This window comes from Amphibalanus amphitrite, unplaced genomic scaffold (assembly GCF_019059575.1).
Source record: "Amphibalanus amphitrite isolate SeventyFive unplaced genomic scaffold, NRLGWU_Aamphi_draft 000575F_arrow, whole genome shotgun sequence".
Classification (NCBI taxonomy): Eukaryota; Metazoa; Arthropoda; class Thecostraca; order Balanomorpha; family Balanidae; genus Amphibalanus; species Amphibalanus amphitrite.
Window position 1 is genome coordinate 373,994 of NW_024882069.1, and position 26,540 is coordinate 400,533.

The 26,540-nt window shown below is 48.8% G+C and overlaps 2 protein-coding genes across 2 annotated transcripts; both read right to left on the bottom strand.

Annotated features, from left to right (window-relative positions):
• Positions 1-6,727: 6,727 nt before the first annotated feature.
• On the bottom strand, positions 6,728-20,715 carry LOC122394140 (homeobox protein TGIF2-like). The gene is made up of 3 exons (XM_043390779.1): positions 20,434-20,715; positions 12,186-12,376; positions 6,728-8,535 (listed from the first exon to the last, which is right to left on the bottom strand). Exons 1-3 carry the CDS (start codon positions 20,447-20,449, stop codon positions 7,765-7,767), a joined length of 978 nt encoding a protein of 325 aa, XP_043246714.1. The 5' UTR covers positions 20,450-20,715; the 3' UTR covers positions 6,728-7,764.
• A 2,663-nt stretch (positions 20,716-23,378) lies between these two features.
• On the bottom strand, positions 23,379-26,329 carry LOC122394141 (NADH dehydrogenase [ubiquinone] iron-sulfur protein 5-like). Its single transcript, XM_043390780.1, has 3 exons — positions 26,167-26,329; positions 24,250-24,457; positions 23,379-23,573 (listed from the first exon to the last, which is right to left on the bottom strand). The coding sequence occupies exons 1-3, from the start codon at positions 26,196-26,198 to the stop codon at positions 23,472-23,474; spliced, it is 342 nt and encodes a 113-aa protein (XP_043246715.1). The 5' UTR covers positions 26,199-26,329; the 3' UTR covers positions 23,379-23,471.
• Between the last annotated feature and the right edge of the window lie 211 nt (positions 26,330-26,540).

Sequence of the window (26,540 nt, forward strand, 5' to 3'; positions counted from 1 at the left end):
GGCGGCCGCTGGCAGTCTGCCAGCGGCCCAGGGCTAATACCGACGTGACCTTGAGGTGCGGTGACCGCAAGGGCGGATTCGGGTGCTCGCTGGGGGGGGGGGGCTTAGAAGGTAGTTCTTCATAGTATTTGATATAGAAACACAGACAAAATAGATGAATATAGGAAGGAAGGCTCTGGTAGAGCTGATGGGATCAATAGGCCTTACCTTGTGCACAATCAAAGTAAATCATTTAACTTATCAGTGGTTTATTACTGCGCGTAAAGATTATATTTCTGGTTATATTCCTTATTTTCAGATGAGTCGATGAGTCGATGACATAACGCAGTGTTGAGTGTTCCCTGGGAAAACGTTTTCGTTTTACACTTCACTAATAATAGGTAATGTCTTTTCTCATGACATTTAGAATAAAATGGAACACATCACATCATCATAATGATATCAAAGGCATCATAATAAAATGGATTCGCGGCGTCTTCGAAGCCTCGTAACTGTTCGAGCTCCTATTGTCAAAACACTTGTCACGTTTCAGCGAAACACATAAGTAAAAATTAAGGTCATTTGAAACACAATTGTCAATCCGAGACTCCAACAGTAGCGTCCTATGGGTGGCTGGAGTCTTTGGAAACTTTGCGCTGAAAGCAGGCTTTGACAAGAGCTTAGTTCAAGTTTGGACTAAGCTGCGATGAATATTTATGCTGCTTTATATTTATTCAGGACTGATAACTCAAAATATAAGTGGAAAGTGTATCACTTAATTTGCAATTGATGAAGATATTCTCGGTCCACTACCGTAGAGTTTATTTAGTACGTAAAATAGCACTTTACATGGCAACGAAAAGCGCGGATATTTAAAAACACCAACAGAATACGAGTCGCCTCAAGGGCAGCAATAAGGACGGGCTAATGTCACAACATTTCGCCGTACAGCATGAGGACATGATCATTGATCAGTCGCATAGCTGATGCAAGTAACTATGTTACAGGCAGCCCGCGGAGCAGATGTTTGATGCTGAACTTAACGGAGGTGTGGGAGGGCTGTGAGATCCGTGAGGCTATTTCAAGAGCTAATGCAGGCTTGCTTTTGGAGCCGATCGCTTTTGTATGACACTGAGCGGAATAACGCCACATCCGGGGCTCTGCAATAAAAATCAATATTATTTTGTGCATATTATGGCAGGGTGAAGTCAAAACCTGGGACACAAAAGCAGAATCCTTGTGCAATAGCTGTAAGACATTTCAAACAAATACTGTCGAAAATATAACTGCATCGCGTATCACTACTAATAGGCACTTCAGTTGCCGAAATGGCTTTCCCATTTTTTTTTTATCATTTGATTTATTAACTTCCCAACCACCTTGTCACTGTCAGATGGTTTCACCTTTACTGCCCCAGCTGCACCAGCCGCTGAAACCTCCTTGTTCTGACACCGAGCATCATCAAGAACATTCTCTCGACGCCCCTCCCCTCCCCCTGTACGAGCTCCCCCCCCCCCCTCTCTCCGTGCAGCTCTGAACTGCCGTGTCCAGCCGGTTCGCTCAGACGGCACCAAATTAGCCGGCTCGGCCGCCGCCGTCAGCCTGTAACTGGTCAGACTGAGTCCGGAGAAACAGGCCTAGACAGACGCGTGTGTGTCGTGGCAGGAACAGACTGGACTCTAATTTTCCGTGCCGATGGCCTGGGTAGATGTGTTAACAGCTAACCGTTATGGGATAAAGTGGTGATGGAAGCAGGGGTTCTGTGTCAGTTACCGTCAGTAACTAAGGTTTAGATGTGCCCGTGTCAAGCGTGCATTTTTTAGTAAGCTTCAGCAGTATCAGCATTCATAAGTTTGGCTAGCTAGCAACATCATTAGCTTGAAAAACGGTGAAATGATAAGCTGGGAATATATGTATGACGCTTGGACCGCGGAAGACCAAGAAATCAATACGGTAGTTACAGAATCGGGACCGGTAACTGGGATACAACTTTGAAAAAATTGCTTTCGTGACCTGAGGAACACCAGCTGTGTTTATTTGTAACAGCGCTGCCTGGGATGCATTACATTCGGGTCACCCATTACAATTATTGCGATAGTTTGTTAAGTGCTGCTAGAGCCTGATGCAGTAAACAAACTATTTCCCCGATATTTTGTTCCCTCACTTTCGAACTTCTTCGAGTTTGAGTTACGAAATGTCGGCGCTATTGTGCCTAGCTCTACGGCCGCCTCGCTGTCTCGGCCTACGACTAGTGCGGCACAGCATACCTGCAGGCGCGCGACGCCTCTGCCATCTAGGGGCGGAACGTTAAGCTCGTGTGTTACGGGGCGATCAACTACCGGTACATACGCACGAACTAACGTCAGCAGGAAAATTGGTTCAGAATTCAGAGCAGCAGGAACTAACTATTCGGCTGGAGTTATTGGTGACGGGGCCGGGAAGAGCGAGCGCAAAGCAAAAGGATGTCAGATGTATGGAGAAGATGGACGATGGATTAATTTGAATTGAATACACAATACAATAAATGATAAATACACAATACAATGCTAAGTAAATACACAATACAATACCATACAATGTGAGAAGATGGACAATTGTCATTTAACTTTACTGTCATCAGTTCTGTTATAAAAACGCCACACATAATTACCTGCAGTCTGGTCATCAATTTGTTCCATCCACGTTTTCTGCTGATGTAAAAAGATGAGGTTTTTGCACAGATATCATGAGGAAAGATATTTATCCAGCAGTCTAGTCTAGCTGACCATTTGCAGTGTCAGCAGTCAGCACGAGGTACCGTCCCATCCTTATTCAGCACCATTACCGATCATTTATAGCCCGCAAATCTGTCTCCATGGCTCCCAACCAATTCAGCTATCAATCCGCCTTCTCTCACCCCCATCCACAACTCCCCTCCCTCCCCCTCCCTGTCCACCCCCCCCCCCCCGCCACCGACCCCCGGGTCACGGGTCGTCTGGCGCGGCTGTAACACGGCCATCACACGGCCAGCTGGAGGGGAGCACGCTTTATTGGCAGTCCGCCTGACCAGACGCCATGAAATTGTGAATCTCGGACGGACGATCAATGACCCGCTCTGAGACGGTGGTGCCAGCGCCGACCGGCCGAGCGGGGGACACTGACGGACACCGGCCGGCCCTGGGGAGTGGGAACTGGGAACCCTTGTCGGGGTACCGGCCGGCCGGGGCAGCCGCGGCTGGGAGTTCGGGGAGCCAATGGGGGATTCCTGGGGTGCCAAGGAGAAGGAACAGGATGAAGTGCGAATGAGTCTATTTAACAGCCAGTTAATTGATAATCAAACACTTCAGATGGATAGGTTGACGGCTAAAAGTGATCTTTAAAAAAAAAAACGGAATATAAATTTAGTATCGGTTGAAAATACCTATGAAAAACGTCTTTACCATGGTTCATTTGCCAATGGTAGTGCTCAGTTAGTGAAGAGAACAAACCTCTTCACATACAAAGATTTAAATATCGATAAAAATAAGCATGTAAAATGTTCTTTCTTACAAAACTTAGTTGATTCTACCCTTTCCGTTCCTCCTTTCTTATTACTCCTTCTTTTTCCACCGTCCCGCTGGCCAGCCGGGCCCGGTTTCTGACCAATCACCGCAGCATCCGTACGATACGGTGCCGCTGTGTTTTCCTCACAAATGGTCCGTCTGATTAGCACCGGCACTCGATCACCGGGCGCCGAGTGGCGCTCTGTTGACCCGAGTGGCCCCTGTTGACCGTGTCCACCGACCCCGTCCGCCGCTCTCTGCCTCCGTCAACACAATCACAGCCGCAAACAGAACCGGTAGCGGCCACTTCCGAAAGGTGAAGACGTGGAAGAGAGAGAGATGACGTCGGTGTCATTGAGAGGGAAGGGCTGATAGTGTTGATCTCATCCAGAGAGAAGCAAGGCTGATACCCGCCAGGATAATCCCTGTTGGTGCGTGAATGACGCTTTGACTATGCTTCAAATGGAGCCGGGGATTGGCATGATGGGTATTCTCAACCACCACCTCAGCTGAGTGAAGTGTCCACCTGTGAGAACCCCTCACGAAGAGAGCGGCTGGGCGGCCCCGGATTTCTACGGACCAGTCCCGTGAGGCCTGACATCGGTGTTGTAATGCATAGCCTGCAGCCCCAGGGACAGGCTCGTCTGCCCAACGTCTGAGATACATCGGCGGTAGCTGGAAATCCGCCGGCGACCCACTGTTTGGATGGGTAGACGCGATGTCACATGAGGTTATTTTTGTCTTGGAGGTACGCTGTTGACACGTTTGTCCCCCAGCTGGCAAATAAAATTCGATCATTTTTAGAAGATGACATTAAATCTAAAACAGTCTAAGGACTAGTAAATGCCGCTAAGAGAAAAATGACGCTTTTAAAATGGCTCATTGTATCTTTTACATAATCATCAGTGTATTTTTATTAATGGTTGACTTGTTATGAGCACAAAACATTTAAAACTTCCACAAAGCTTGAATATTAATTGAACACCATCCGAACATTTCCCATTAACTCTGAACTAAAGACTGCAATTATCAAGACTAGAACACGTCAAGTGCCTAACTTCCATGCCACATACCGTTCATTGAAAATGTTTTATTTATCTTTTTAATATTGGCTCAACAATTATTGATCGAAGCCAATAGGAACATTGGATAACGTCATTTGAGAACAAATTAGCAATATCGTCATCGTGGCAAACACAGAACACTCCCTCCCTCCCTCAAAGAACCAGAGTCAGGTCCTGTAACAAAGTTCCAGTTGTTCTGACTTTGTTACGACAGGGGACGCAACCAGCCATCTCCCCGCTGCCGTTGTTATAACTCTCGGAACGGCCGGCCCAACTAATCGTCTGCGTTTCCAGCACATTGAGACATCAAAGGACCCGTCAGAGACAATGGATCGTCACATGGGGTGACGAACGGGTCCCCGAGGATAGCAGCAGTCCCGGTCGGTATAAATGACAGCTCTCTCAGAGACGGGGCAGGGCTGGGACGACGGTCAGCCTGCTGACGATTCTTACCCTGTGACTGTCGTATCCCCTGACCTTCTCCTGTGACCACTGTGACACTCTCCGACACTAATCTCTCCCTAGTGACCTTGACCTGGACAGTCATCCCAGTGACTGTCTGACCCTTGACCTCACGGATTACCCGCCGCTCAAGTCCCATCATTTCGCTCTCTGGATACACGGACGTTATAACACGGCGGTGACCTGCTGAGCACCTGTAGCCTTTGACCTTTGACCTTTCTGAGTGGCCGCTGTCCGTCGGCTGCGGTGGCAGTCAGCACCGCAGAGGTGATCGAGGAGGACAGAACGGGTCGGCTCGTCCGCACCCGGCGACCGCGACGGAGAATGTGATGAATTGTCGGACCCGACTCAACAATGTGACTTCTGAAAAATGGTCACAGGTGGAAGCAGGCGTTCTGTACTATCTGAGGCTAAGATAAAAACAAGGAGTTGACAGTTGAAACATGAACAACAAAGGTATCACATGATTATGCCAATAGTTGACTGCGCTCTTCCTTCCCCTCCCTCCCTCCCTCTCTCTCTCTCTCTCTCTCTCTCTCTCTCTCTCTCTCTCTCTCTCTCTCTCTCTCTCTCTCTCTCTCTCTCTCTCTCTCTCTCTCTCTCTCTCTCTCTCTCTCTCTCTCTCTCCCTTTTTTCATCGATATTGAACTGCTTCAGAAATATGATGTTTCTTCCCCTAGTGAAATCTTATGTTTATTGTAATGAGAGCATGACACATACTCACTACTCGTGCCCATACACCCGTATTTGTCAGAGTCACAAAATCTCACGCTAAAGTGCTTCAGAGCCCGTGTGTGGTTAAAGTGAGTCTGTCGCTGCTGCTGACAGCCTTCAGACGTGTTGGGCGGCACAGCCTATTCGTCAGCCGGTCAGATCAGTGAGCAATGTCGTCTGTTATTACAAGTTCTCAAGTGTTTGCAATTGTCAGCTACCTCCCGCCAGTTCGTAATTGTCTGTTTTAGGTAAGTTGTCTTCACATTTATTTTTAGGACGGAAAACAAAGCATAGGGCAACACCTAAGGGAAAGGTTCACAGGGTCCTGCGATGTTGCATTCAAGACGTTGCTATTACAAAATGCGACTCGACAGAATTTATCCGATGCGTGCTCCACGGTAAATATGGATATCAAACCATGCAGAAACAAATGGGGCTTTGCAGCGCTGGCAGTTCTGGTTTACTTTGCAAAGTTGGTCGTAAATATGCTCAAGATTAGGCAGAACCTGTTGCTGTTCAGCAGAAATATGCAAAACATCATGGTATGTCCACAGCAGCTTTTCGGTGCTGCACTAAATCGTGCATCGGATAGGACTTTGGGTATCCTAGTTAAAAATGTTTTCCAAGACCTCAGACGAAACTCCTTCAAGTTCAACCTTTCAATGGCCCAAGAGCTCACTGAGTAATGGCAACTATGTAGTGGTAATGCAGCCAAGAACGTCATTGGGAGCGTCGCAAACGTATTAATTGGTGAGCGGGATACCGGTTGTGGGACATCAATTACCTACCGACGTGGGATAATTGAATCGTTATTGTGATCCTCGGCTGATCTGCTGTTTTGCTTCACAACAGCTTGGCGGTAAACACTTCTTTTTTTCATAAATGATTGTAAAAGAAATGAGGAACTTCGAACGAGTTGAAGGCTGCATAGATTTATCCGAAGAGCATCAACAGCAAAACACAAAATCGTACGTCAACAAGCGTCGCATTCTGGACTTGTATATTTTCCTGTCACACGGTCTGGAATGCTGAACTAATGCACACCCGTAGCTATCCTAACTAATTGAGCAACGCCAGGGGAACGGACACCCGCTACACGCGGACCGCTCCGCTTTGAACTACGTTTATGGGTCCAGGCTATCGCCATGCGCGCTTATCAAGGAACATGTCACTCGGTCTGCAACGGCGCGCCTACCGCGTCTCACGGCCACGGGTAACCATGGTAACGCCGCGCTGGTAACATTGAACACGGGTGAGGTGCAATAAGGCACATTGCAGCTGAGCCCGGCGCTGGCATATTGTTACCCCTCAGTCAAGTCGCCTAAATCTACATACTAAATGTCTATCAAAAACGTACCAGTGTTATTGTTCTGTTACGCTTTGTCGATTATACGCTGTTGACACCAAAGTCTTGTGGCTCCTGGAGGCTTAGTTGTATATAACGAATGCGTTGCTGATATTAAATCCTTGTTACTTTAGATATCCGAGGCAAGCAGTCACATACGGCAGCTCATTCTCGTGACGATCTTTTTAGCCAGACATGTATCTGTAGAAAATCGTCTAGATATCGTAGGCAAGTGAGCTTAATCACACATATTTTGCGAAAGTACCACGGTATTTGGCTCTCAAATACAGCCCTAGTCAAATACAATCGTTATCCCCTCTCCTCAACGTGTGCTGTTGGTTACATCAAAATGGCCATTAGGGCACCGATCGCCATTGGCTAGAATACTCCAAACAATTCATGACTGAAGCTCAATATGTTTCACAAACTCCCTCAAGCACTAATAACGAATCGAACTGTTCGTTCAGATTCAATGAGCAATGTTCCAGCAACACCCCTCTCGACGTTCACTCCACGCTTCGGCACTCATTGCTCCTCAAACAACCAGTGTTCCTTCTCCAAACTAAAGCTTCTTCTGGCTGCCACTAGGGGCGCTAGCGGCGCCGCGCTCCCTCAGGGCCGCCTTGCGCACTCACACCACACACTATCACCGACTGCTGGCGCGCCGCTCGCGCTGCTATCACAAGCTGAGGTAGGTTTTCTCCTCGGCCGTACCATCGCCCTGTAGCGCCGCGGCGTCCATCAGAAGCTGCAGCCCGTCGAAGCTGTCCCTCCGGCCGAGCTGCGGCAGCTGCGGCGGCTGCGGCAGCTGCGGCGGCTGCGACAGCTGCTGCGGCGGCTGCGACAGCTGCAGAGGCGGCGGGGTCGGCGGCGGTGTCACCTGAGCGGCCGGAAACTGCAGCGGGTCCATGTATCCAGAGTACGGCGGGTACGACACGGAGGGGTACGGCGCCGGTAGAGCGCACGACTCGGCCGCCGCCGCCGCTGCCGCCGCCTGGTACGCGCTGAATGACGGTAGAGGCATCGACGACATTGATGACGACATTGAGGACGCCATTGAAGATGACATCGACGATGTCATTGATGACATTGACAACGCCATCGTTGACGGCATGGATGACGGCATGGACGACGTAATCGACGAGCAGACCAGAGGTGGCGGCGGCAGCGGCGCTGGGGGCGGCACGGGCGGCGCCGGCGGGTCCTGGGCGCCCGAGATCTGAGAGATGGGCGGCAGGAACCGGTGGCCGGGCGCCGGCTCCGTCCAGCCCCGGCTCCAGGTGCCGGTCGAGGGAGCCGACTCGGCCGGCGGCGCCTCCGGAGGGGACGGCTCCGGCTCCTTGGGCCGCCTGCTCTTGCGGTTGATGGTGAAGCGGTCCGGGTCGTTACCCTCCTGTCGTATCAGCTCAGGGAGGATCCGGCGACGGGCGTTGATGAACCAGTTGCACACCTGGAGAGAGGGGGCGAGGGGGAGTTAGATTTGCTGTCAGAAGGACGGGAGTAAGATTCAAGAAGCACGACAGGCGGATTTCAGCCGCCGTCATACTCGGATCAGGTGGAACCCAGCTTCATAGTCGCAAGCCGAGTGGGAGGTCTAAGAAAGTCAGGGTTTCGTCCACATGGGAAGGGACTGAAGGGTCAGCATAACATATAGTATTAAAAAGGTTTTAGCAAGCCTTCGGTAACTTTCGATGGGATTAACTTAAAAGTATAGGAATTGGCAGCCGATTAGGGTGGCGTCACAATGGCGTCATAATGGCCTCAAGCGGCGTATCTGCGGACCACGGTACATCAAAGGGGCGTCAAAGTGACGTCAGTGGAGTGTTAACCATTTCTCAGCGATGTGGCGGAGCAGCGCTGAGCGTGTGACGTCTGCAGTCGTCAGCCATCAGCCTAACTCAGCGCGCTGACAGAGCGATGTCAGATGGACCCGCGGCCGTCAGTCGGCATCAGAGCGATACAAAACGACGCTAGGACGCCGCACGTCATCGGACAGACTTCCAGGGTGTCCAACCGGACCCAGAGAGAGGGACTCGTGAATAAGCTTCAAACAGAGATCTGTCGTGAGAGCACCAGCAGCGTTTAAAAGTGTGAACGCACACCTCATCCACCCGCGGCCGCTCCGCTTAGTGCCGTGTGCACCACTCGTCCGTCCGTCCCCCACCGCCATGACCACACGCCGCTCCACATTGCCAGGTCCGCCCGCTCCGCTCTCTGACCTTCATTGTAGCAGCGCGGCATCGGGGTGTGACATTTACATAGTGCGAGAATCGCCAGTGCGCTCCGGCGCCGGATGGTGCCCTGAGGGGTCGGACGGGTGGCGTCCCGAGGGGCGGCGATCATGGCGCAGATACGCACAAACGTGCGCGCACCAACGACGTTGATGGAAACGGTAATGTGAAATGAATTTTAAACGGTGTGATTCTGGTTGAACGGGTATGCGGGAAATTGCACAGGTTGAGCTATGCGAGTCTTGCATGGAGGGTGAATATATGCGATGCAGGGTGCGTTGACACGATTATTTGAAAAGGAATCAGAAAGGGAATACCATCACCATACGATTGAAATTTGCAAGATTTTGCAGTAATACTTTCTACACATTTATTTCCACGTGAAAGTGACTCTAATGAACTTCATGTAATTATGTCACTGTCTATTTAATGAGCTGTTCAACAGCTTTTGCAATTCTAATTCACGCAGCCACTTAGCAAAGCAGCCGTCTAGAATGGTGCAGAGGCCTAACTATAGTGGCACCTACCATTCGACTCACTACCTGCGACTCCAGCCGAAAACTACATATACAGATTTATTTCCCATTGAAATAAGAAGGCACGTACCTACAAGGGTTAAAAAATAAATAAAATAAAGTGTATGTTGAAACCATTCATAAAAGAAAAATGACCATAAACATATAAACTCAGAAAAAGCTTAAAAGGGTATGGCTTTTGCGGCGGCTTCAGAATAAATTTGTTGAGCCGCATAACCCGGCAGTTGCTGGGGTATTTCGCCACCCACCGTTTGCTGGGGGGGGGGGGGGCGTTAAACGCCCCCAGCCGATAACTCGAGAACCAATAGGCGCAGCGAAACGCACGAGGCGGCAAACGAAAGAACGCGACGAGACGCTTCAGATGAGTACTTTAAAGTTGAATTTTGAGGTCACAGGTCGGGTCAAGGTCAGGTCAAACACCTGAAATCGGGCTTTCAGTAGCATGGACTTCAGGACTTCGCAATGGGCGCCTCTCGTCATAAACTCCGTCAAAACGGTGCACAATCCATCATATAATGCCTGCAAGAGTGTCAACTCCATATAGGGGTCAGTAAAGCATAGGTCAGGGTCAAGGTCAGGTCAACAGGGTAGGCACATATCCCCGAAAATCAAAACTGATATTCGCAGCCTGTGACACATGTTTTATGGGTAATTTGGAGCGTAGAACACGATGGTGACATTCATTTTATCATATGAGTACGTGTTTGGCTTAAAAAGTTCAATTTAAGAAATGCATGTATCATGGACGTGAAGTAGTCACGAGAAATTGCCAAGATTCAGTTCAAGATTTTGGAAAATGCGGAACGATAATCAATAATCGAAGATAGCCATTTGATTGCTCATGGTATTGGCAGTCTAATGGCGTTTACGGCATGTCTGTATGTCTATTCTGTGATTTTATATGATTTTTTGAACATATGCCATTTTTGGCCGAAAACTCAGAAATTATGACTTTTTTTTTATAAATTTAGTCCGAACCTTTTGATGGGAAGGATTCACAAGGACAGAGCCACCGCTAAGCGAAGCTTGTTGCGATGACCCTGCCCTCTACCCTCCGATCGCGCAATTCCGATTCTATGGCAGAATTTAGAGTCCAAAGTTTAACGTGCGCACAAAGCCGCGCACGGCCGGTCCCCTCGCTGACTTCGCCTGGCTACGGCCTGCCACCAACCGCAACCATACCTGTCAGGAGGCCCATAAATGTCGAGCGCCCGTCGCGCTTCGAACCCGGACTGTCATAACCGGGAACGCGTGCTCTCACCACGCGGAGTCCAACGCTCTAACCAACTGAGCTACGGGACCGGCAATGACGTCACTAAAACCTCGATATCTCAAAAATTTTCCGACCGATTTTTTTGAAACTTTGTCACAATACACTTCAATCAATTCCCTACAGGTACCCAAAATTTGGCGCGCCTGCGGCGCGCCGTTTTTATGCTATGGCCCGGCGAAAAAAGTGGGGGCGTTTAACGCCCCCCCCCCCCCAGCAACTCGCGGGATAATTCTTTGGCATCACATTTGGCCTTTTCCCCGTCGATGGAATGGTTCGCGGCAGCAATATTGCGAAGAAGCCTCGGCGCCTTAAAAAGCTGGGCATCAGGCCAATCGACTTTTACGTCACACAAAGACAATTATGATAAATAAAGTTCATGGCCTCGATGGGGCTATGAGTGCGAAGTAAATCAAAGACGCGTCGGAGCGGAGAGCAATAAAGTAGCCGGTCACTTTGGAGGCCCGTCCTGATAGAAATATTGTCGCGCGATGAATGGGGTGGGTGGGTGCCAGTTGAGATGAGCCGGCACTCATACTGGCCGCAGTTGGCACCGCGGTCGGGGGTGCGTGCCAAGCGCCTCGCCGCCGACGGACGATGCTGAACTGCCTCCGAATCAGGAACGGTGGGAGGGAGAGGTGCATAAGAAGTAGTGGTTCAACAGGGTGCCCTCAGAGAACACCACACTGACCTTACCGCGGCGCTGCTATTTGGGACAATGAGGGAGCTGTTCAGCTAAAGGTTCAGACATTTAATCGCAAGCAAAAATATCACAAGGATGACTTTAAGCGCGGCAGGCGTCTCGCATATCCAGCCGAATGTCTCGTAACCTGCACCTGTTCGCCGATTTCGCGGCACCACAGAGGGACCCACAGTCACCAGACAGACCAGCATACGCCACTTCCAGCCGTACAACATTGCAAATGACAGTTGGGGTAAACAAGCAGGCGAATCTGTCACTCAGCGAACGACGAGCGAGTCTGATATATTATTTTCCAGCTGCCGTCGCAGGCTATCGTCACTTCATGATGTCACTCGCCGCAGAGTTGGTGAACATGCTTACCTGCAGGACGGTGAGGTTGGCCTGCATGGCCAGTTCAGCCTTCTGGTCATCATTCGGATAGGCGTTGTAGCGGTGTTCGAAGAGCCACCCCTTGAGCACCTTGATGGAGTCCTTGGGCAGGTTGCCGCGGCGCCGTTTCGAGTCGCTGCAGTCGTCACTCCCTCCCGGTGACGGCGGTCCTCTGGCGCCGGCTGAAACAAAACAGACGTCATCACTGCCCGCCCGGTCGGCCTGCACGTGACGCCGTAATGACGGCAGCGCTCCCAGCTCCGTCACGTGCTTTGGGGGAGGTGTTGTGGCGCCAGGACGGGGCGGAAACGGTGGTTCGATGTTGCGAGTGAGTTATCAGAGAAAAAGATACATGATGAGATAAATCATAACAATCACTAGCTTTGGTACCTAAATTAAAACTTTGGTAAATTAAGTATGCTCTTTCAAATGAATGAGATTTGGACTGGCGATCTATGGCACAATCCGATAGTGTCCTTCCCTTTCACAGTTACTCGTGCAATCACCTGCAGTCTGGCGGCTCCAAAACCAGCGCTTGTGATGGCTCATTTATTATCCACTCCTCACCGATCCGAATCTCGACGGTATCCCATCCCGTGCGATTGGCGCAGGGTGTTTTTGGACAGGGTCTAGTGTGATTGGTGTAGAGCGTCTTGGATTGGGAGCCAAATATACTTATTCATTCTGTTTACATTTAGCAGATTAGATAGAGCTTTTCACCACAGGTCAGTTATCTGCAATTAGCTTAACGTTCACTGAAACCTGAAACCAGCTTTGGGCGAAACACTTATATATTTTGAAAATAAAAGAACAGGGTTCAAAGCTACAAAAATAGACCGCATACGCAGCGTTAAATAAAATAAACCAATTTCAGGGCAGAAAAGCAACTTAATTAAAAAAAATAACGCAAGATTTATGATCGCGCCTACCGGTATCTATGACTTAACGGCGTCGATAAGCGAAGGCTTTTATGTCTGAACGAGACAACCCATCATCATATTAGCCTTCAGATTCGTCAATATATGAGGGTGGCTTATCGAGACCGATGTCCAAACTATCGCTCACCAGTCTGATGCCGTGCCAAGGAAAATGGAAATCATCGTTCTCGGCAGAGCTATGGAAATCTAAGGAACACAGCGAAGCCAACCATGTGTTCCATGTGAGTTATTCGAGCGGACTTTACGGTATCTTGCACCAGACAACGGTCACATCCAGGTGGAATATATCCTGAACATTACACAATCTGGGACAGAGATGGCTCGTTAGCTAAACAAGTGTTGCTTTTGTTCACTTTCATCTTTAATTAAAGTTTACTTAGCGCCACGTGAGAAGGCTGGAAGTTGGAACAGGTCGGGTCAGCCTAAGGTGGTGGAGACGCTTCGAGGGGAATAAGTGGCGGTAACAGGTCACACACATACGAATATATATGCAATGCACATATGCATACCTACTGCCTCATTCACGCAGATCTACCAGAGTACCGGTGGCCGTCTCAACAGTGCGTGCTGTTACTGCACGTTTCTGGCACGAAAATGTTAGGCCCTCTCGAAAAGCTACCGAACGTTACGCATGAATTACACATTTGATGCTTTATGCTGCCTAGCTTACATTTCAACATAGATTTGCATATATTTAGATAGGTTTAAAATAAGATTATTTCAAGCTCTCATCGTGCCATCAATGGAACTCAATTAGAGTTGCAAAGTTTTCCCCAAAGGCTGCTACCGACACCGCCCCGCCCCGCAAAAATTTTTCTGGGATACCGGCATGCTACCACGCCCCAAGCAAAAAAAAACCGCCAAATTACCGGCATACTAAAAAAAACCTGCATTCTTGATTTGAGCTGGATTTTCAGTGTCAAATTCTTTGTAGAGTTTCTCAGACCACATCTCATGATCTCAAGACTCGAGGCCAGTTTCCAAACAATGTGTTTTTTGGTGTTTTGATTCTGCCTTTTCCCCTAGGGAATGTTGTCATGAACATTTATTTATTTTATTGTGTTATACATAGTTATTACCTACCATTAGACTTACTAATTGATCGTGCTTTTGCAACATGAATGAGTAGGTACCATTCCAATTCTTCCTTTTATAGACCACAGTAAATTCTTGACACTTCTAATTATAACCAAGCCTGTGAAATGCTGAGGTCCATGTGTTACCCCTACCTTTAGCAATGGAACTTCTACCACAAAATGTATCCTGCAGTGGTTGATATTGCTGTTTTATTACAATTTGAGAGCCTTTCAGTGTCCAAAGTTTGAATATTTTGCCGATATTTTTTTTTGCACAAAATCAAAAATACCGGCATGCTACCGGCAAGACATGCCAGATACCACGAAAAAACCTGCGGTAGTGAAAAATTACCGGCATGCCGGTAGTGCGGTAGGGAAATTTTGCAACTCTAAACTCAATCCATACGTTCCATTCAAAGTTCAATGACGACGCAAAAACGACAGTCAGGGAAACTGCTAGACATCGAACCATTCCTGAGGCTAGTGAACGATTTTCCCTCCATGTCTGTTTCTGCGTGGCTTGACCCGATCCAATCGTGTCAAGGTCGATACGGCTACTGGTCTGAGTGGTCAGGGTCGCTAGGGGAAAGATCACCTTGGAACAAGTGGACGGGCGAGGTGGAAGGTGGAAGGTGGAAGGTGGAAGGTGGAAGGTGGAAGGTTGAAGGTGGAAGGCTGAAGGTGGAAGGTGGAAGGTGGAAGGTGGAAGAACAGTGGAACGGGTGGATGACTGCACACATGAGGGGCACGGGATGAATGATATAGCTCGCCGGTAGACAAAACAGCGTGGATACTTTTTGGATAGCCTAACAAATGTGCTCGCGTGTTATATGTCCAATGCCTGCAAGTTATGCGAAACACATCAGTAGGTGCATAAAGGTGCTTGTTCGCTAATGTTTTGAACAATTGTTGCGAAGATAGATAGAAAAGACACAGGGAGCGCACACGAAAAAGCGGTGAGCGAGCGAGCGACCACCTTGATAGCCCATCAGGGTCTAAGTTTGTCGCCGTCATCCAACTATAGAGCTCAGCAGAACTACACCAACACGCCCCCCCCCCCCCACCTCTCACACTTGACAGTGGGTCACGCGTGTCGAGATACCCGACTGAAGACTCCTAGTCAATGAGCGTCATCTTCACTGGACGTCATCGTTGCTGGACGTCATGAACACTTGACAGCGTCACTGGACGTCATCAGCAACGTCACTGGACGTTATCAACGGCGTCACTGTCTTTACTATCCCGTGCGCACATTCATGTAGATATGTCTGATTCAATCCATCATCGTTGATTAATGTGGATGTCCCTGTTGTTTCAGGCCGGGATTCAATTGCTGTAGCTGGCGAAGCAGAAAACTGAACCAACCATGCACTCCCTTTCGTCCAGCTATGCATAGGCAAATAACACAGCCGAGCCACGTGCGAAACACATCAGCATGTGACGTCTTCTGATGACGTCACTGCGCACATTCTGTGCTCCCCACAGCTGGCCACGGTGCAGCAGGTAGCAGATTTTGTCGACATGCTGCCACCGGAAACCTGCCTGGCTTCCGGTTCACGGGCTTTCACCGTGTGACGCGCCGCGTGGCGCCCGGTCTGATCAGCAGGTCACTAAAACGGACGGTTTAATGATCTGAAATAGGTAAAAATTTAATGGGCGAGTCATGGCTGGTGTCTATTGTAAGTCGTTTGGTCTTATTTTTGGGAATAAAATGCTGAGTTAATCATGATGTTCAGCTGAGTAATATACATGTCGATAAAATCAAGCACCAGTTAAATATTACTTCTTCAAGAGAAGGAGCACTTAGAAAAAAAAAAAAAACTAAAATAAATGCATACTTATTTCAATATGCTCATGCCTTAGCTTTGATCAAAAACAGTCGGGGTCAGGAAAATGAATTTGCACAATTTTTGTTGTTGGGTCACCCCTTAGCCAAATATGACCCGACCATTTCAGGGCCACGCATGAAAATGGGAATTACGGGAAATATTGGTCTGCCTGGGGCACTTTTAGACACTGAAAGCACATAGGGAACGCTGTCATCGGTCCACGCTTAGTAGCCGGGCCGACCACATGTGTCCCATCTCCCTCGCTGACGCCTCCCGCTGATCCCGGGCCGCCTCCCGGCGCGCGCTAAACGTTTACAACCAAAACACCGGCGCCCGCTCCGGGAGACACGCTGCCAGTGCTACCGGTCGGCGGCGACACGTGCTGTTTTTGCCAGGTGTCCTCTGACGGCTAGGGTTCGACGGAGAGCCGGCGACCAACAACACTGAGGCAGCGGGAGACGACAGGCGAACGGTTCTCCCGGCTGCTGTTCTTGGCCGGGAGCGAGTGGACGGTACCCGCTCGAGGTTTTTTCTTCCTATAGCGATGAGGAAAGGTAGCTGAGTGGCGTCAGCTTCTCCAGCTGGTCGTCAATCAGATTCAGTCTGTACCGGCTCCCGCACTCTAATCAATCCCACATCACCAATGCCTACGCCAGAAGCTCGCAAAGCAAAGAGCTCAAACCGGTTTTACCCATTGCAAATATGTAACGCCAGATATAAAACCGCTGCAAATGACAATGGCTGCGCTGCACGTTCAAGGTAAAACTGGTGGAAGATTTTCAGCAAGATAATGCTTTTTCAAGGTGCGCTGGTGCGCCTGTGCGTTGGGCATAATGTGCGTGCCGGTGCAGCCGGCGCTGTCCTGTTCGGAGTTATGAGCCTGTGCTTGGTCCTCAGAGGACTGGTGCAAGCACGGCGACCCGACGACGGCGAGGATTCTCTCCAACTGGCCGCAGTGGGAGCTCTCGGGAAGTTCCGTGAATAGCCAGATTTACGTATATAAGGTTGCCTTTGATTTCTTGCTTTTACTTAGAATAGTTGATGCTCTCGTATTTCTGGCTTATAATTTGGTTCAGGGCCAGGCCTACCCACGGGATCACAATTTACATGCACTTCAATCATTTAATTTCTTGACTTCGGTCATTTCCGTGTCTTTATTTATTCTACTTGCCATATCATTTGTGTTCACTTCTGGGCTCTTCGATCTTTTCTACACTTTTTTCTTTAATCTCTCTCCTCGGATCTTCTCTGTTTCTCACTCTTTCTTTCTTTCTTTCTTTCTTTTTCCCACTCTCCCTCTCTCCCTCCTTCATTTTTTCTCACTCGTCTCTCTCATGTTCTGTTCATTTCTTGATTCTTCTCTCTTCCTTATCTCTCTCCACCACTGCCCCCTCCATTTCTCTCACTTCCCTCTCGCGCGCGCGTCGCGTCTCCGTCCGAACGCAGCAGGTTGGAGTCGGACCAAAAGTCGTCCGCTGTTTTATTTTGGTCCGCGGAATGCGTCGGCCGTGCACTGTGTGAAGAGCGGCGAGGCCGCAGGGGCTCCGGAGACACGGAGACAGAGACGGAGAGCTCCGGAGACACGGAGACAGAGACGGAGAGCTCCGGAGACACGGCGGAGACGGAGACGAACCGAGCCGGCCCCGCCAGACGACAGCACTCTCCAATATCCTCCGATACACAGCCAGGGAGGGGATCCATCTGAATCACGTCATCGCAAACGCAAGAACACTCGGATAGTTTGGCGTGTGCCGTGCACAAACAGAGGGAAGACACACGGTTTGTGTGGCTGGTCGCTGCCAGCGTTTGGGTACTTTAGCAACAAGTGCGGTTAATTGAAAGCTGGAGTAACGGATTGCGGCGCGTGCTGGTGTCACTTGTCAGAGTAATTTGTGTTTGGTGTTACAATACACCTGGATGGGTGCATGTTCAGACGAAAGCGTAAGTTATCCTGCTCAAACAAATGTCACTCTGAGTGTTGGCAATTGGCATTTGTAAACATGTGTTCTGCTATCAGACAGCTGGTGTCTACCGTTTACTACATCGAACCATTCATAGTGAACACCAGGACTACACACCAGTGTAATTAATGTGTAGCCTCGGTTATCGTTCAAAGTAAACTATATGTAATTTGGGTAGCCAGGCTGTCGCAGTACCTACTAAAATGATGTTCAGCTCTTACAATTGACAGGTAACTCAGATAAGGATACGTATACCGTGCGCACCTGTTAAAAAGGATAAGACCTAATTTATATCTTGATTGGTAGGTAAAGGTAGGTAGGTAATTAGGTAGTAGGCATTGGTGGGTCGGTAATTACATAATTATGATAGATAGGTAACATGAAGGTAACAAAATTTCAAAATAATGGCTGATTGCATTAAAAGCGTATTGAAAAAAATAGTCAAGTGCTTCCTATCGTTTTTCATATTCATCGTTAACTGGCCATTTTATCAAATTCGTAACGACGGCGTCAATGAGTCGATTAGCGTAACAGGAAGTGCGCTAACAGATTAGATTAGTACCAGTAAAACGCATTTTGGGCGAAGAACGAGCGAGCGAGATAGTGAGCCCTGCACGTGCGGAAGGGCGAGAGGGTACTTCCAACGGGCTTGTGCAAAGCACCCTTCTAACCGGTTGCTAGCGGTGTGCCAAATTTGAACGCAACCGGCCCAGCCGTTCCTGAGATCTGGAAGCGGCATTCTGCACGTGCGCACGTGCAAACGGGGTCCAAACTGACTTTTGCACGGCACCCTACTAACTGGTCCCCAACCGTGTACCAAATTTGAGCGCAATCGGCCCAGCCGTTCTCGAGATCTGGGAGCGCCCCCTGCACGTGCGCACGTGCAGTAGCACCCTAACCGCAACACATAGGAATGCATTGCCTGGTGGGTGCCTCTACCTGCATGCCAAGTTTCAGCGAAATCGCCCCAGTAATTACCGAGTTATTGAAATGGGAACAAATTTGACACCTCTTATTGTTGTATTTTGCACGTGCACTGGGGGTGACCCACATGCATCGAGAGTATCCTATTTTTGGTAGAAGGGATGCAGCTACCCTACAAAAATTACCGCAAGACAATCGCCCGAGCGGCTGCTGAGATATGAGCCTCTCAAAATCACTACTTTTGCAAAACAGCTTGAACACCCTTGACTTTTCACGTGGCACGTGCCACGACGGTCACTGAGATGTATCAAAAGTAGTCAATTACGGGGTAGAAGGGATGGGGCTACCCAACAAAAAAGACCGCAGGCCAATCGGTCCAGCGGTTTCTGAGATATAAGCTTCTCAAAAGCGTTACAGGCCAGGCCGGGCCGGGTCGGGCCGCTCATACTGAGGTTTTTCCGTTATATTGAAAAGACTTCGCATCGCTCGCTGCGCTCGCTCGCTCGTAACAACCTTGTAAAAGATTCGTAGACAACCAAAACACTTCAAAGCTATGGGCAGATGAATTTAAAAGAAATAATGGCACGGCTCAAGTGGAACATAAAATAAAAAGTATCATGCAGAAGCGATCAAAGGACTGGAGAATGTAAGAAAATGTCAGAAAATGTAAGCATAAGTATTTGTAAGAAAATGTGAGAAAAGTATTTGGGCAATAAAACGGCAAATGAATATGAAGGTAGTGAATGAGCGATACGAACAGTGCTTGGCTGCACTCCATAGATCGTAAGGACGGCACAGGCCAGATACAGACGGTGCGTGAAAGAAAATACACTTTCACCCACACTTGACACTGTCATCTCCCTTCCAACAATAACTACACCCAAAATAAGTAAGTTCTCAATAGCATCCGTGCCTAATGCCCAATACAAATAAGGTTATAAAGATGTTGATGCTGAAGCTTGCGGTCAGTCATTAAAAAATAGATGCAGCAAATTTGTGAAAATTTACCGCGGGGATTTACATTCCTGAGCCAAAAACACCCAAACTTGGCTCGTTTTATGCTATCAGTTTCATCTCAGTTTGTCTTATAATAAATATCAATCAATTATTGCAAAAAGAAAAAGAAACCAGGTTACAGAAATATGAGAGATGAAAGCACGTGCCTGAGCCTCCCACTGACCCCGAATGACCCCAAGCAGCTTCATGGAAGCCGCTCGGGTCGTGCCGGCGGGCTCCCACAGGACCACAACCCGCAGCTGGGTACACTCGTAGCGCTACTCGTTAGCGCTGCCTGAGTAGCCATAACGACCCGCGGCGTGGCCCGGGTCCAGCGGGAGCCTGTGTGGGGCAGCCTCACTGTCTGAGGGGGAAGGGGTACGACACACTGTCACACACGCGCCTCCTGTCATATCCGGGCCGTTCCAGGCGCGTCGCGGACTGCCACTGACAGCAGCGATCTGTCACCGAGCTGTCAGACGGCTGCTGCGTCGCGTCGCGTCAGTCACGCTTACCTTTGCGTCCCTTCATGACGCGGCGTCCCGGTCGGCGGCTGGCGCGCGGCTGAAGCTCGGGGAGCTGGGGCAGCTCCGGTAGGAGGGCGGGCTCGGAGCTCGGACGCGGACGGGACGGCCACAGCCGCGGGCGGCCGCTCACGCACACTGATGGAGCGCGGCCGGCGGCACCCAGCGCCCCCAGGTGGACTGGCGCAGCACGTGGCGGCTCCGGGCGGCTCTGGGCGGCAGGCTGCCAGCGGGCGGCACGGGCGGACCCGCCCCCCACCGCCGCCGCCGCCGCCGGGCAGTACCCGCTCCCCGTCCTCCGGCCGGCCGCCGCCCGCAGCCCGCCGCCAGAGCCGGCCGGCCCCTGCGCGTGAAAGGAGACGTGGGCTCGCCGTGCACCGACCGGCTATGCACGGGCCGGCTGTGCACGGCAGCTGTGCAGAACGGCATGCACGGTGCTCGGCCCGCTCGGCACACGCGACCTTGGCACTATGCGTGACGCGCACAGCTAACGGGTCACGTGCGTAGGGACAGCGGCGGACGACAGGTAATCCTTGGAACTGCGAAATCGAGCCGGCCGGGCTGTCCGCGCGCTGCGCACTGTCCTCAGTCGTCTGTCGCCAAACCGGTAACCGCGGCCGATTCAGGGAATGGCAGGGGTATGTGACATACCTACAGAAGCGTGTATCGGTATGGGCGAGAGGACGGCAACGGGCAAGCCATGGAAGAATTTCGTCCCCAACTGCTTGTCACGGTCAATGTCACCAATGAATTGGTCTACTGCTCTATGTTAATGCCCATATTTTTAACGATATAAAAATAACGCTAAACTCATGTTTAAAAAAAAAAGAACTGACAAAAAGTTGGCAAACTCGATGTGCATGAGGCCGTCCTGAACCATTTTCGGACCAGAATAGAAGCCACGGGACCAGCAGAGCGCGCACCACACAGTGCACAGAACCACAGAGGGCAGCAGGACGTCAGGTCCCACTGCGGTACATTCAAACGGCAGTTCTATTGAGCCTAGCATTGCAGAATACTGAATAGTACAAGTAGGTAAACGCAGGAGAGCGGGGGTGGCAGCCGCGGCGGGGGCGGCGGGCGGCGGGAGCGGCAGCGGGGGCGGCGGGTGGCGGCGGGGGCGGCAGCGGGCGGCTCTCAGCAGATGTCATTCTCCATACGGCTAGCGTCACGAGCACGACACAAAATCGATGCTGCTGAGCGCTGAGTCGATATATGTCAGGGGGCACGCCGGTCGGGTCGGGTAAAGTTCGACGCTCCCTCGGGCGGCTGACAGCTCGAGCGGTGCTGCACGTGAACTGAACGCCCGTTTTACGCTGAGCTAGTCAAACAAAGAGAATTTAAATCATGCTGAACGTCAAAAAATGATGTTCACAATGCTCTTCATGCGCTGTTTAGTAAAAAAAAGGAGTTGATATTAATCGACCACCTGACTTTTATTGAGGCTTGAATCGTGTTTACCTTTACATTCTTTTTCACATAAATAGGCATAAGTAGTAGGTAAGCATGCTTAAACTTTACTTAACTTTACTTACTTACAGTCTACAGAGGTCAAATAAAGTTAAGGTGACCGATTTTGTCAGGTGTCGACTGTCGTGTTACCTGTCCGCATCATACGGGAAAATTTGATCTCAGGTATATCTCTCAGCCTAGACCGAAGTCTATAAAGGACTTATATCTGCATAGCTAAACTAGCTCTCTGACTTTTTCTATGACAAGCTTTGATGTTGATTGACAACAAAAACCCTCACCTTGCCATCTTTTCATTTTATTAGCCATAAGCGTCGAATGCTAAATAAATGTACGTACGTTCCTGAAAACGTTTTTGCATTTGACATTTTTGCATTTTTGCATGATTTGCATTTGACCTCGAATCAGGTTCACGACCTAACCCAGGTGGGTTGCGTTGAGTGTCTGCTCTCTGTCGATCCGAGCGCACGGGTATCAGCTACGGAAATGTACCTATATTGCAATGATCAAAAGTTATTGGTCAAAAACGGATGGCGACCTCGGTTGACCTCATGACCTAAATTGCCACTTGAAAGGGGTGTCGAAGAGCGTTTTACAGCTGAATATTACAGCTATTGCAGGTACAGCTGAGAGCTGAATGCCTAAAGAAAATGGTTAGGTTCACTTAATTTTTTTACGAACGATGGGCATTGATGAATTTATGAAAATACATGACCGGGATTTCTACCTCAAAACATAATAACTACCTACGTGCATCACATTGCATGCGCATTGCACTTGTTGCATACCTAGACTACACAAGCCTAAATCAAAGGCACATACAATTCCTCGTATTCGGACTACATCTGCTCCATAGTCGCGCTGCCCGTAGGACGACCGTGGACAGAGTCGACTGAGGCCGATTTTCGGTCGAATCCCGTGTGTGTGTATTTTTGTCCGCTCGTTGGCCGATGCCTCGATGTCCCCGTGAGGAGCCCTGCACCCCCCCCCCTCGCCCCCCCTCCCTTGGCCGATTACACCGCCGCTGCCCTGAATAGTTTTCGTGCTTCGACTATCCATCTGCATTCATGGCACGAGACCAAATTGCGGAGCCAGCCAACCGAACCGAGCCGAGCGGACCGGAGCGACGGCGCCGGGTGGTGCTGACATCTAGTGGGCAAGATCGAAACTACAAGTTGCCTAATTCGCCTAACGAGGATTCCGCTAGGTACTGCTCTATTGCTAGAGTTTATATCTATGGCTAGAGGCGTACTTCCTCAAAGCGACTGCTATCTATTCCTCGGGGTTCCTCGTGGTTCATCAGCTGCCTTCTCTAGTGTCATCCACATGCTTATCAGGTAGGTGCTTCCATGCCTTCTTACATCCCTCTGAAGTCTACCTACAGAATGAGACAGAATCGAACAATACCGACGTGTGCTCGTCCTAGCGCGAGTTAATTATCCATTTAGCACCAAAAAAGTCAAATATTCTCCCTATTCACAGTATATTCACAATATCCAAAGTTCACACTACACAGTATTCAGATTCCAACGAGCAATGATCTCGTGAAAGGCTCACATTTAGTATGCATCAATGTTGGGTGGCTTGGCGTATCTCTCCTTGAGCTCCCCTGCCTTGTACTGCCGGGCCCTTTCCTTCTGCATCGCGTCCACGCGTGCAAACTGTCGGTGGGAATCAAAAGCTCTGGTTAGAAAACTGGCCACAACGGCGTCCCTAGCGCACCAAACTGAGGTGCTGCGAGGCACGTTGCAAAACAGTAGAAGACACCTCAAAAAGGATTGTTCATGAAACCAAAAATATTTAGAAATGTTGAAGAAATCAACCATCTAAATTGCAGTGAGACCATATCGAAAACCTCAACGTGTATGAGCCTTCAATTAGAAAAGCTCGATGTGTGCGTCGGTTGCACATAGCAACCACCCGTCCTCTGTGCACAATATGCGCTAACCATACAACAAATTAAAAACTGCCGTGCATACACCCTAGCCTCAAACTAAACAATTCACACTAATCCAAATGTTAACACTTGCAGTCATGATCTAAGATAACCTTACCAACTACCACACCATTAACGCATGAAAGTCGCAGATTCCTATCTTTGTTTTCCGGCGAAAGTATGAGTTTCGAGCCTCGCCGGGTTCGAGAAAGGAGACTCCTGGCCACATTTCAACATGTAACAGAGCAAAAAGGAGAATATCCAAATTCTTCTGAGCCATTAAGGTGACTTACTGGTCCCACCACCACAAATCAAACAAATTTAACTATAACCAGCCCCATGGATGACGTCTCCTATCAGTCCTACCCCTCCCCTCCCTGTCCCACCCAGCCCCTCATCACCTGTTTGGTCATCAGCTGGCACTCCATGAGGTCATTGAAGTAGTTGCGGCAATCCTTGACACCACGGTGCGGTCCGTAGGCCTCCATGCAGTCGCCGAAGCGGCCCTCGAACTCGTGGCACTTGTTGCCGGACGCGTGCGTCATCACGCAGCCGAAGATGTCGGTGAAGGGGTTGCGGAACAACGGCGCCCACGCCTTTAGCTCCACCCTGAGGGCAGGAGGGAGGGGATATCAGCTGGTGTGGCGTGGAGATTGCGTGATCGCTGCAGACAGGAGGAGGATGTGAGCTGGTGTCGCATGGTCATAAGCTCAATTGCATTACACAACATGTGAATTGAGCACACTTGACATTACCTATCTATGACTTGTCGATTCCTTAAGAGTACATACCATGTACTGTAATAGCACACTGCTAATCAGGAAAATAAAGAGTCTGTCATAAGGAGAGAGCAAAGCATGGAAACACGTCAGGAAAAGATCATCAGAGGATGGACAAGCTGTTAAGATTAATGAATAACAGGCATCTAATTTCAAAGAAATTTCTGTTGAGCTTATGACTGGTTAAGAAAAAATACATTGCCTGTTCAGGAATCTAGGTTCATCAAGCAAAGGGCATGGTCCTCATCAAATCCAAATAGATCAATCAACAGAGACATGAATGAACATAGGTAAATTAAACCTGAGTAGCACTAAGGAGTCATACAATTATAGCAAAACAGATACACAAAATGCTTCACAGTTGAAAGATGGCAATGTAGAATATCTTGTTTGCCCCTTAATATCTACAAATGTCTAATATGTTTATCTACTGATCTGATACATGTATTTCTTTAAACATACAACATATAGATGCTATTGCTTTTCAGCTGAAGTGATGGAGAAAACTAAAAATGAGATAAATGCAAGCTGCCATGGTTAGGGTAAGGATATGATAAAGCCTACATGAGTAGCTATAGATGTTTGTAAAGAACTGTAAATGCTGATACTGGCTACTGCCCAATAGATGCTCATCACATCTGAAAGTGAAATCTGGCATTAGAATATCACTGGGAACTTGGAAATTCAGGTGTGCTTGGAATGAGGCACAGATCATGGCTAAGACTTTTCTGCCCTTTTTGGTAGGATAATCAGATAGACTTCCCCCATTATTTGAAGGGGTGATAAGTGGCACAGTCCAATGATGATCATCATCAATGATGATCATTGATCAATGATGATCAGACTGTGAATAATTTATATATTTTATCATGATGTCTCATTTTGTGCCAGACTTTCTGAAATGTTAGTTTGCACCAAACTTTCATTGATCTCCATGTGCTGAAATTTCACTGATGTTGATGGTTATCTGGATTTTTCCCCAGTCTGGGGCTGATGCAGACTTCCTGCCTGGTTGATTTGGGCTGGTGCAGACTTATCCCTGGCTGGCACAGCTTGTCACATTTTGATCTTCTGCAATTCTTTACAGTCTGGGATACATTAAACAGAAAAGTTACCTCCCTCACAGATTCCTTGTAATTATTGTGTCATTTCATCATGATGTTGTTCAGGGACGTTGCCAAGGGGGGGCCACAAGGGCCATGGTCCCGCTGAATGCGAAAAATAAAATACATTTACAAATAATAAAAATAAAACAACAGCTGCACCACACACCCAAAAATAGTGGGCCAACTTCGAGTTTTCCTTTTTTAAGTTTTTGGGACGGGTTCCCGCACGACCTGTAGGCCTCGACCTGAGGCCCCTTCCTGAGAAAAACCCTGGCTACATGCCTGATGTTGTTAAACCTGAATCACACAAATGGCAGAGCTGGATCAATTCTGTTCTAATAAAAATGAAAAACGTTGTAACTGCCTATATCTAATATCTATTGCTATAGGTCGTAACTATCTGAATAAATAAATCAGAGATTAAAGTACTTACTTCCATGGCTCCGTGGTGATATCCCTGGCCATTTTTAATCCTGCTAAGTGCTAATCTGTCAATACGTTTAATTAAAAATACAATGGCATAGAACAATTTCTGTAAATGCTTCTTTTTCTAATAGAGTTCAGTGGTTTCAGTGGAAGGATCGAAAAATATTCTCGTCTCACATGCGTCATGAATGAAGACAATTCACTAGGACAAAAAAAAATGAGTTCAGCTGACTATACTCCTTACTACTATTTTACTTAAATTTTTCTTCGAACATAGTGACAAGCTGGTAATTCTCATTTTTAAGTTATTTTGATATTCAAAAATTATCGAAATATTTGATAAGTGCTCTACAATTCTAAAAGATACTGAAAGCATACAGG

Bases quoted from the DNA above. Each gene is read 5' to 3' on its own strand.
- LOC122394141 (XM_043390780.1), bottom strand. From the start codon at position 26,198: ATGGCCAGGGATATCACCACGGAGCCATGGAA. The intron at 24,458-26,166 runs GTAAGTACTTTA...TCCTGCCCTCAG, and splicing joins ATCACCACGGAGCCATGGAA to GGTGGAGCTAAAGGCGTGGG. The intron at 23,574-24,249 runs GTGATGAGGGGC...TCCCACCGACAG, and splicing joins GCCAGCTGATGACCAAACAG to TTTGCACGCGTGGACGCGAT.
- LOC122394140 (XM_043390779.1), bottom strand. The intron at 8,536-12,185 runs GTAAGCATGTTC...CCCTCTCTCCAG, and splicing joins CCAACCTCACCGTCCTGCAG to GTGTGCAACTGGTTCATCAA.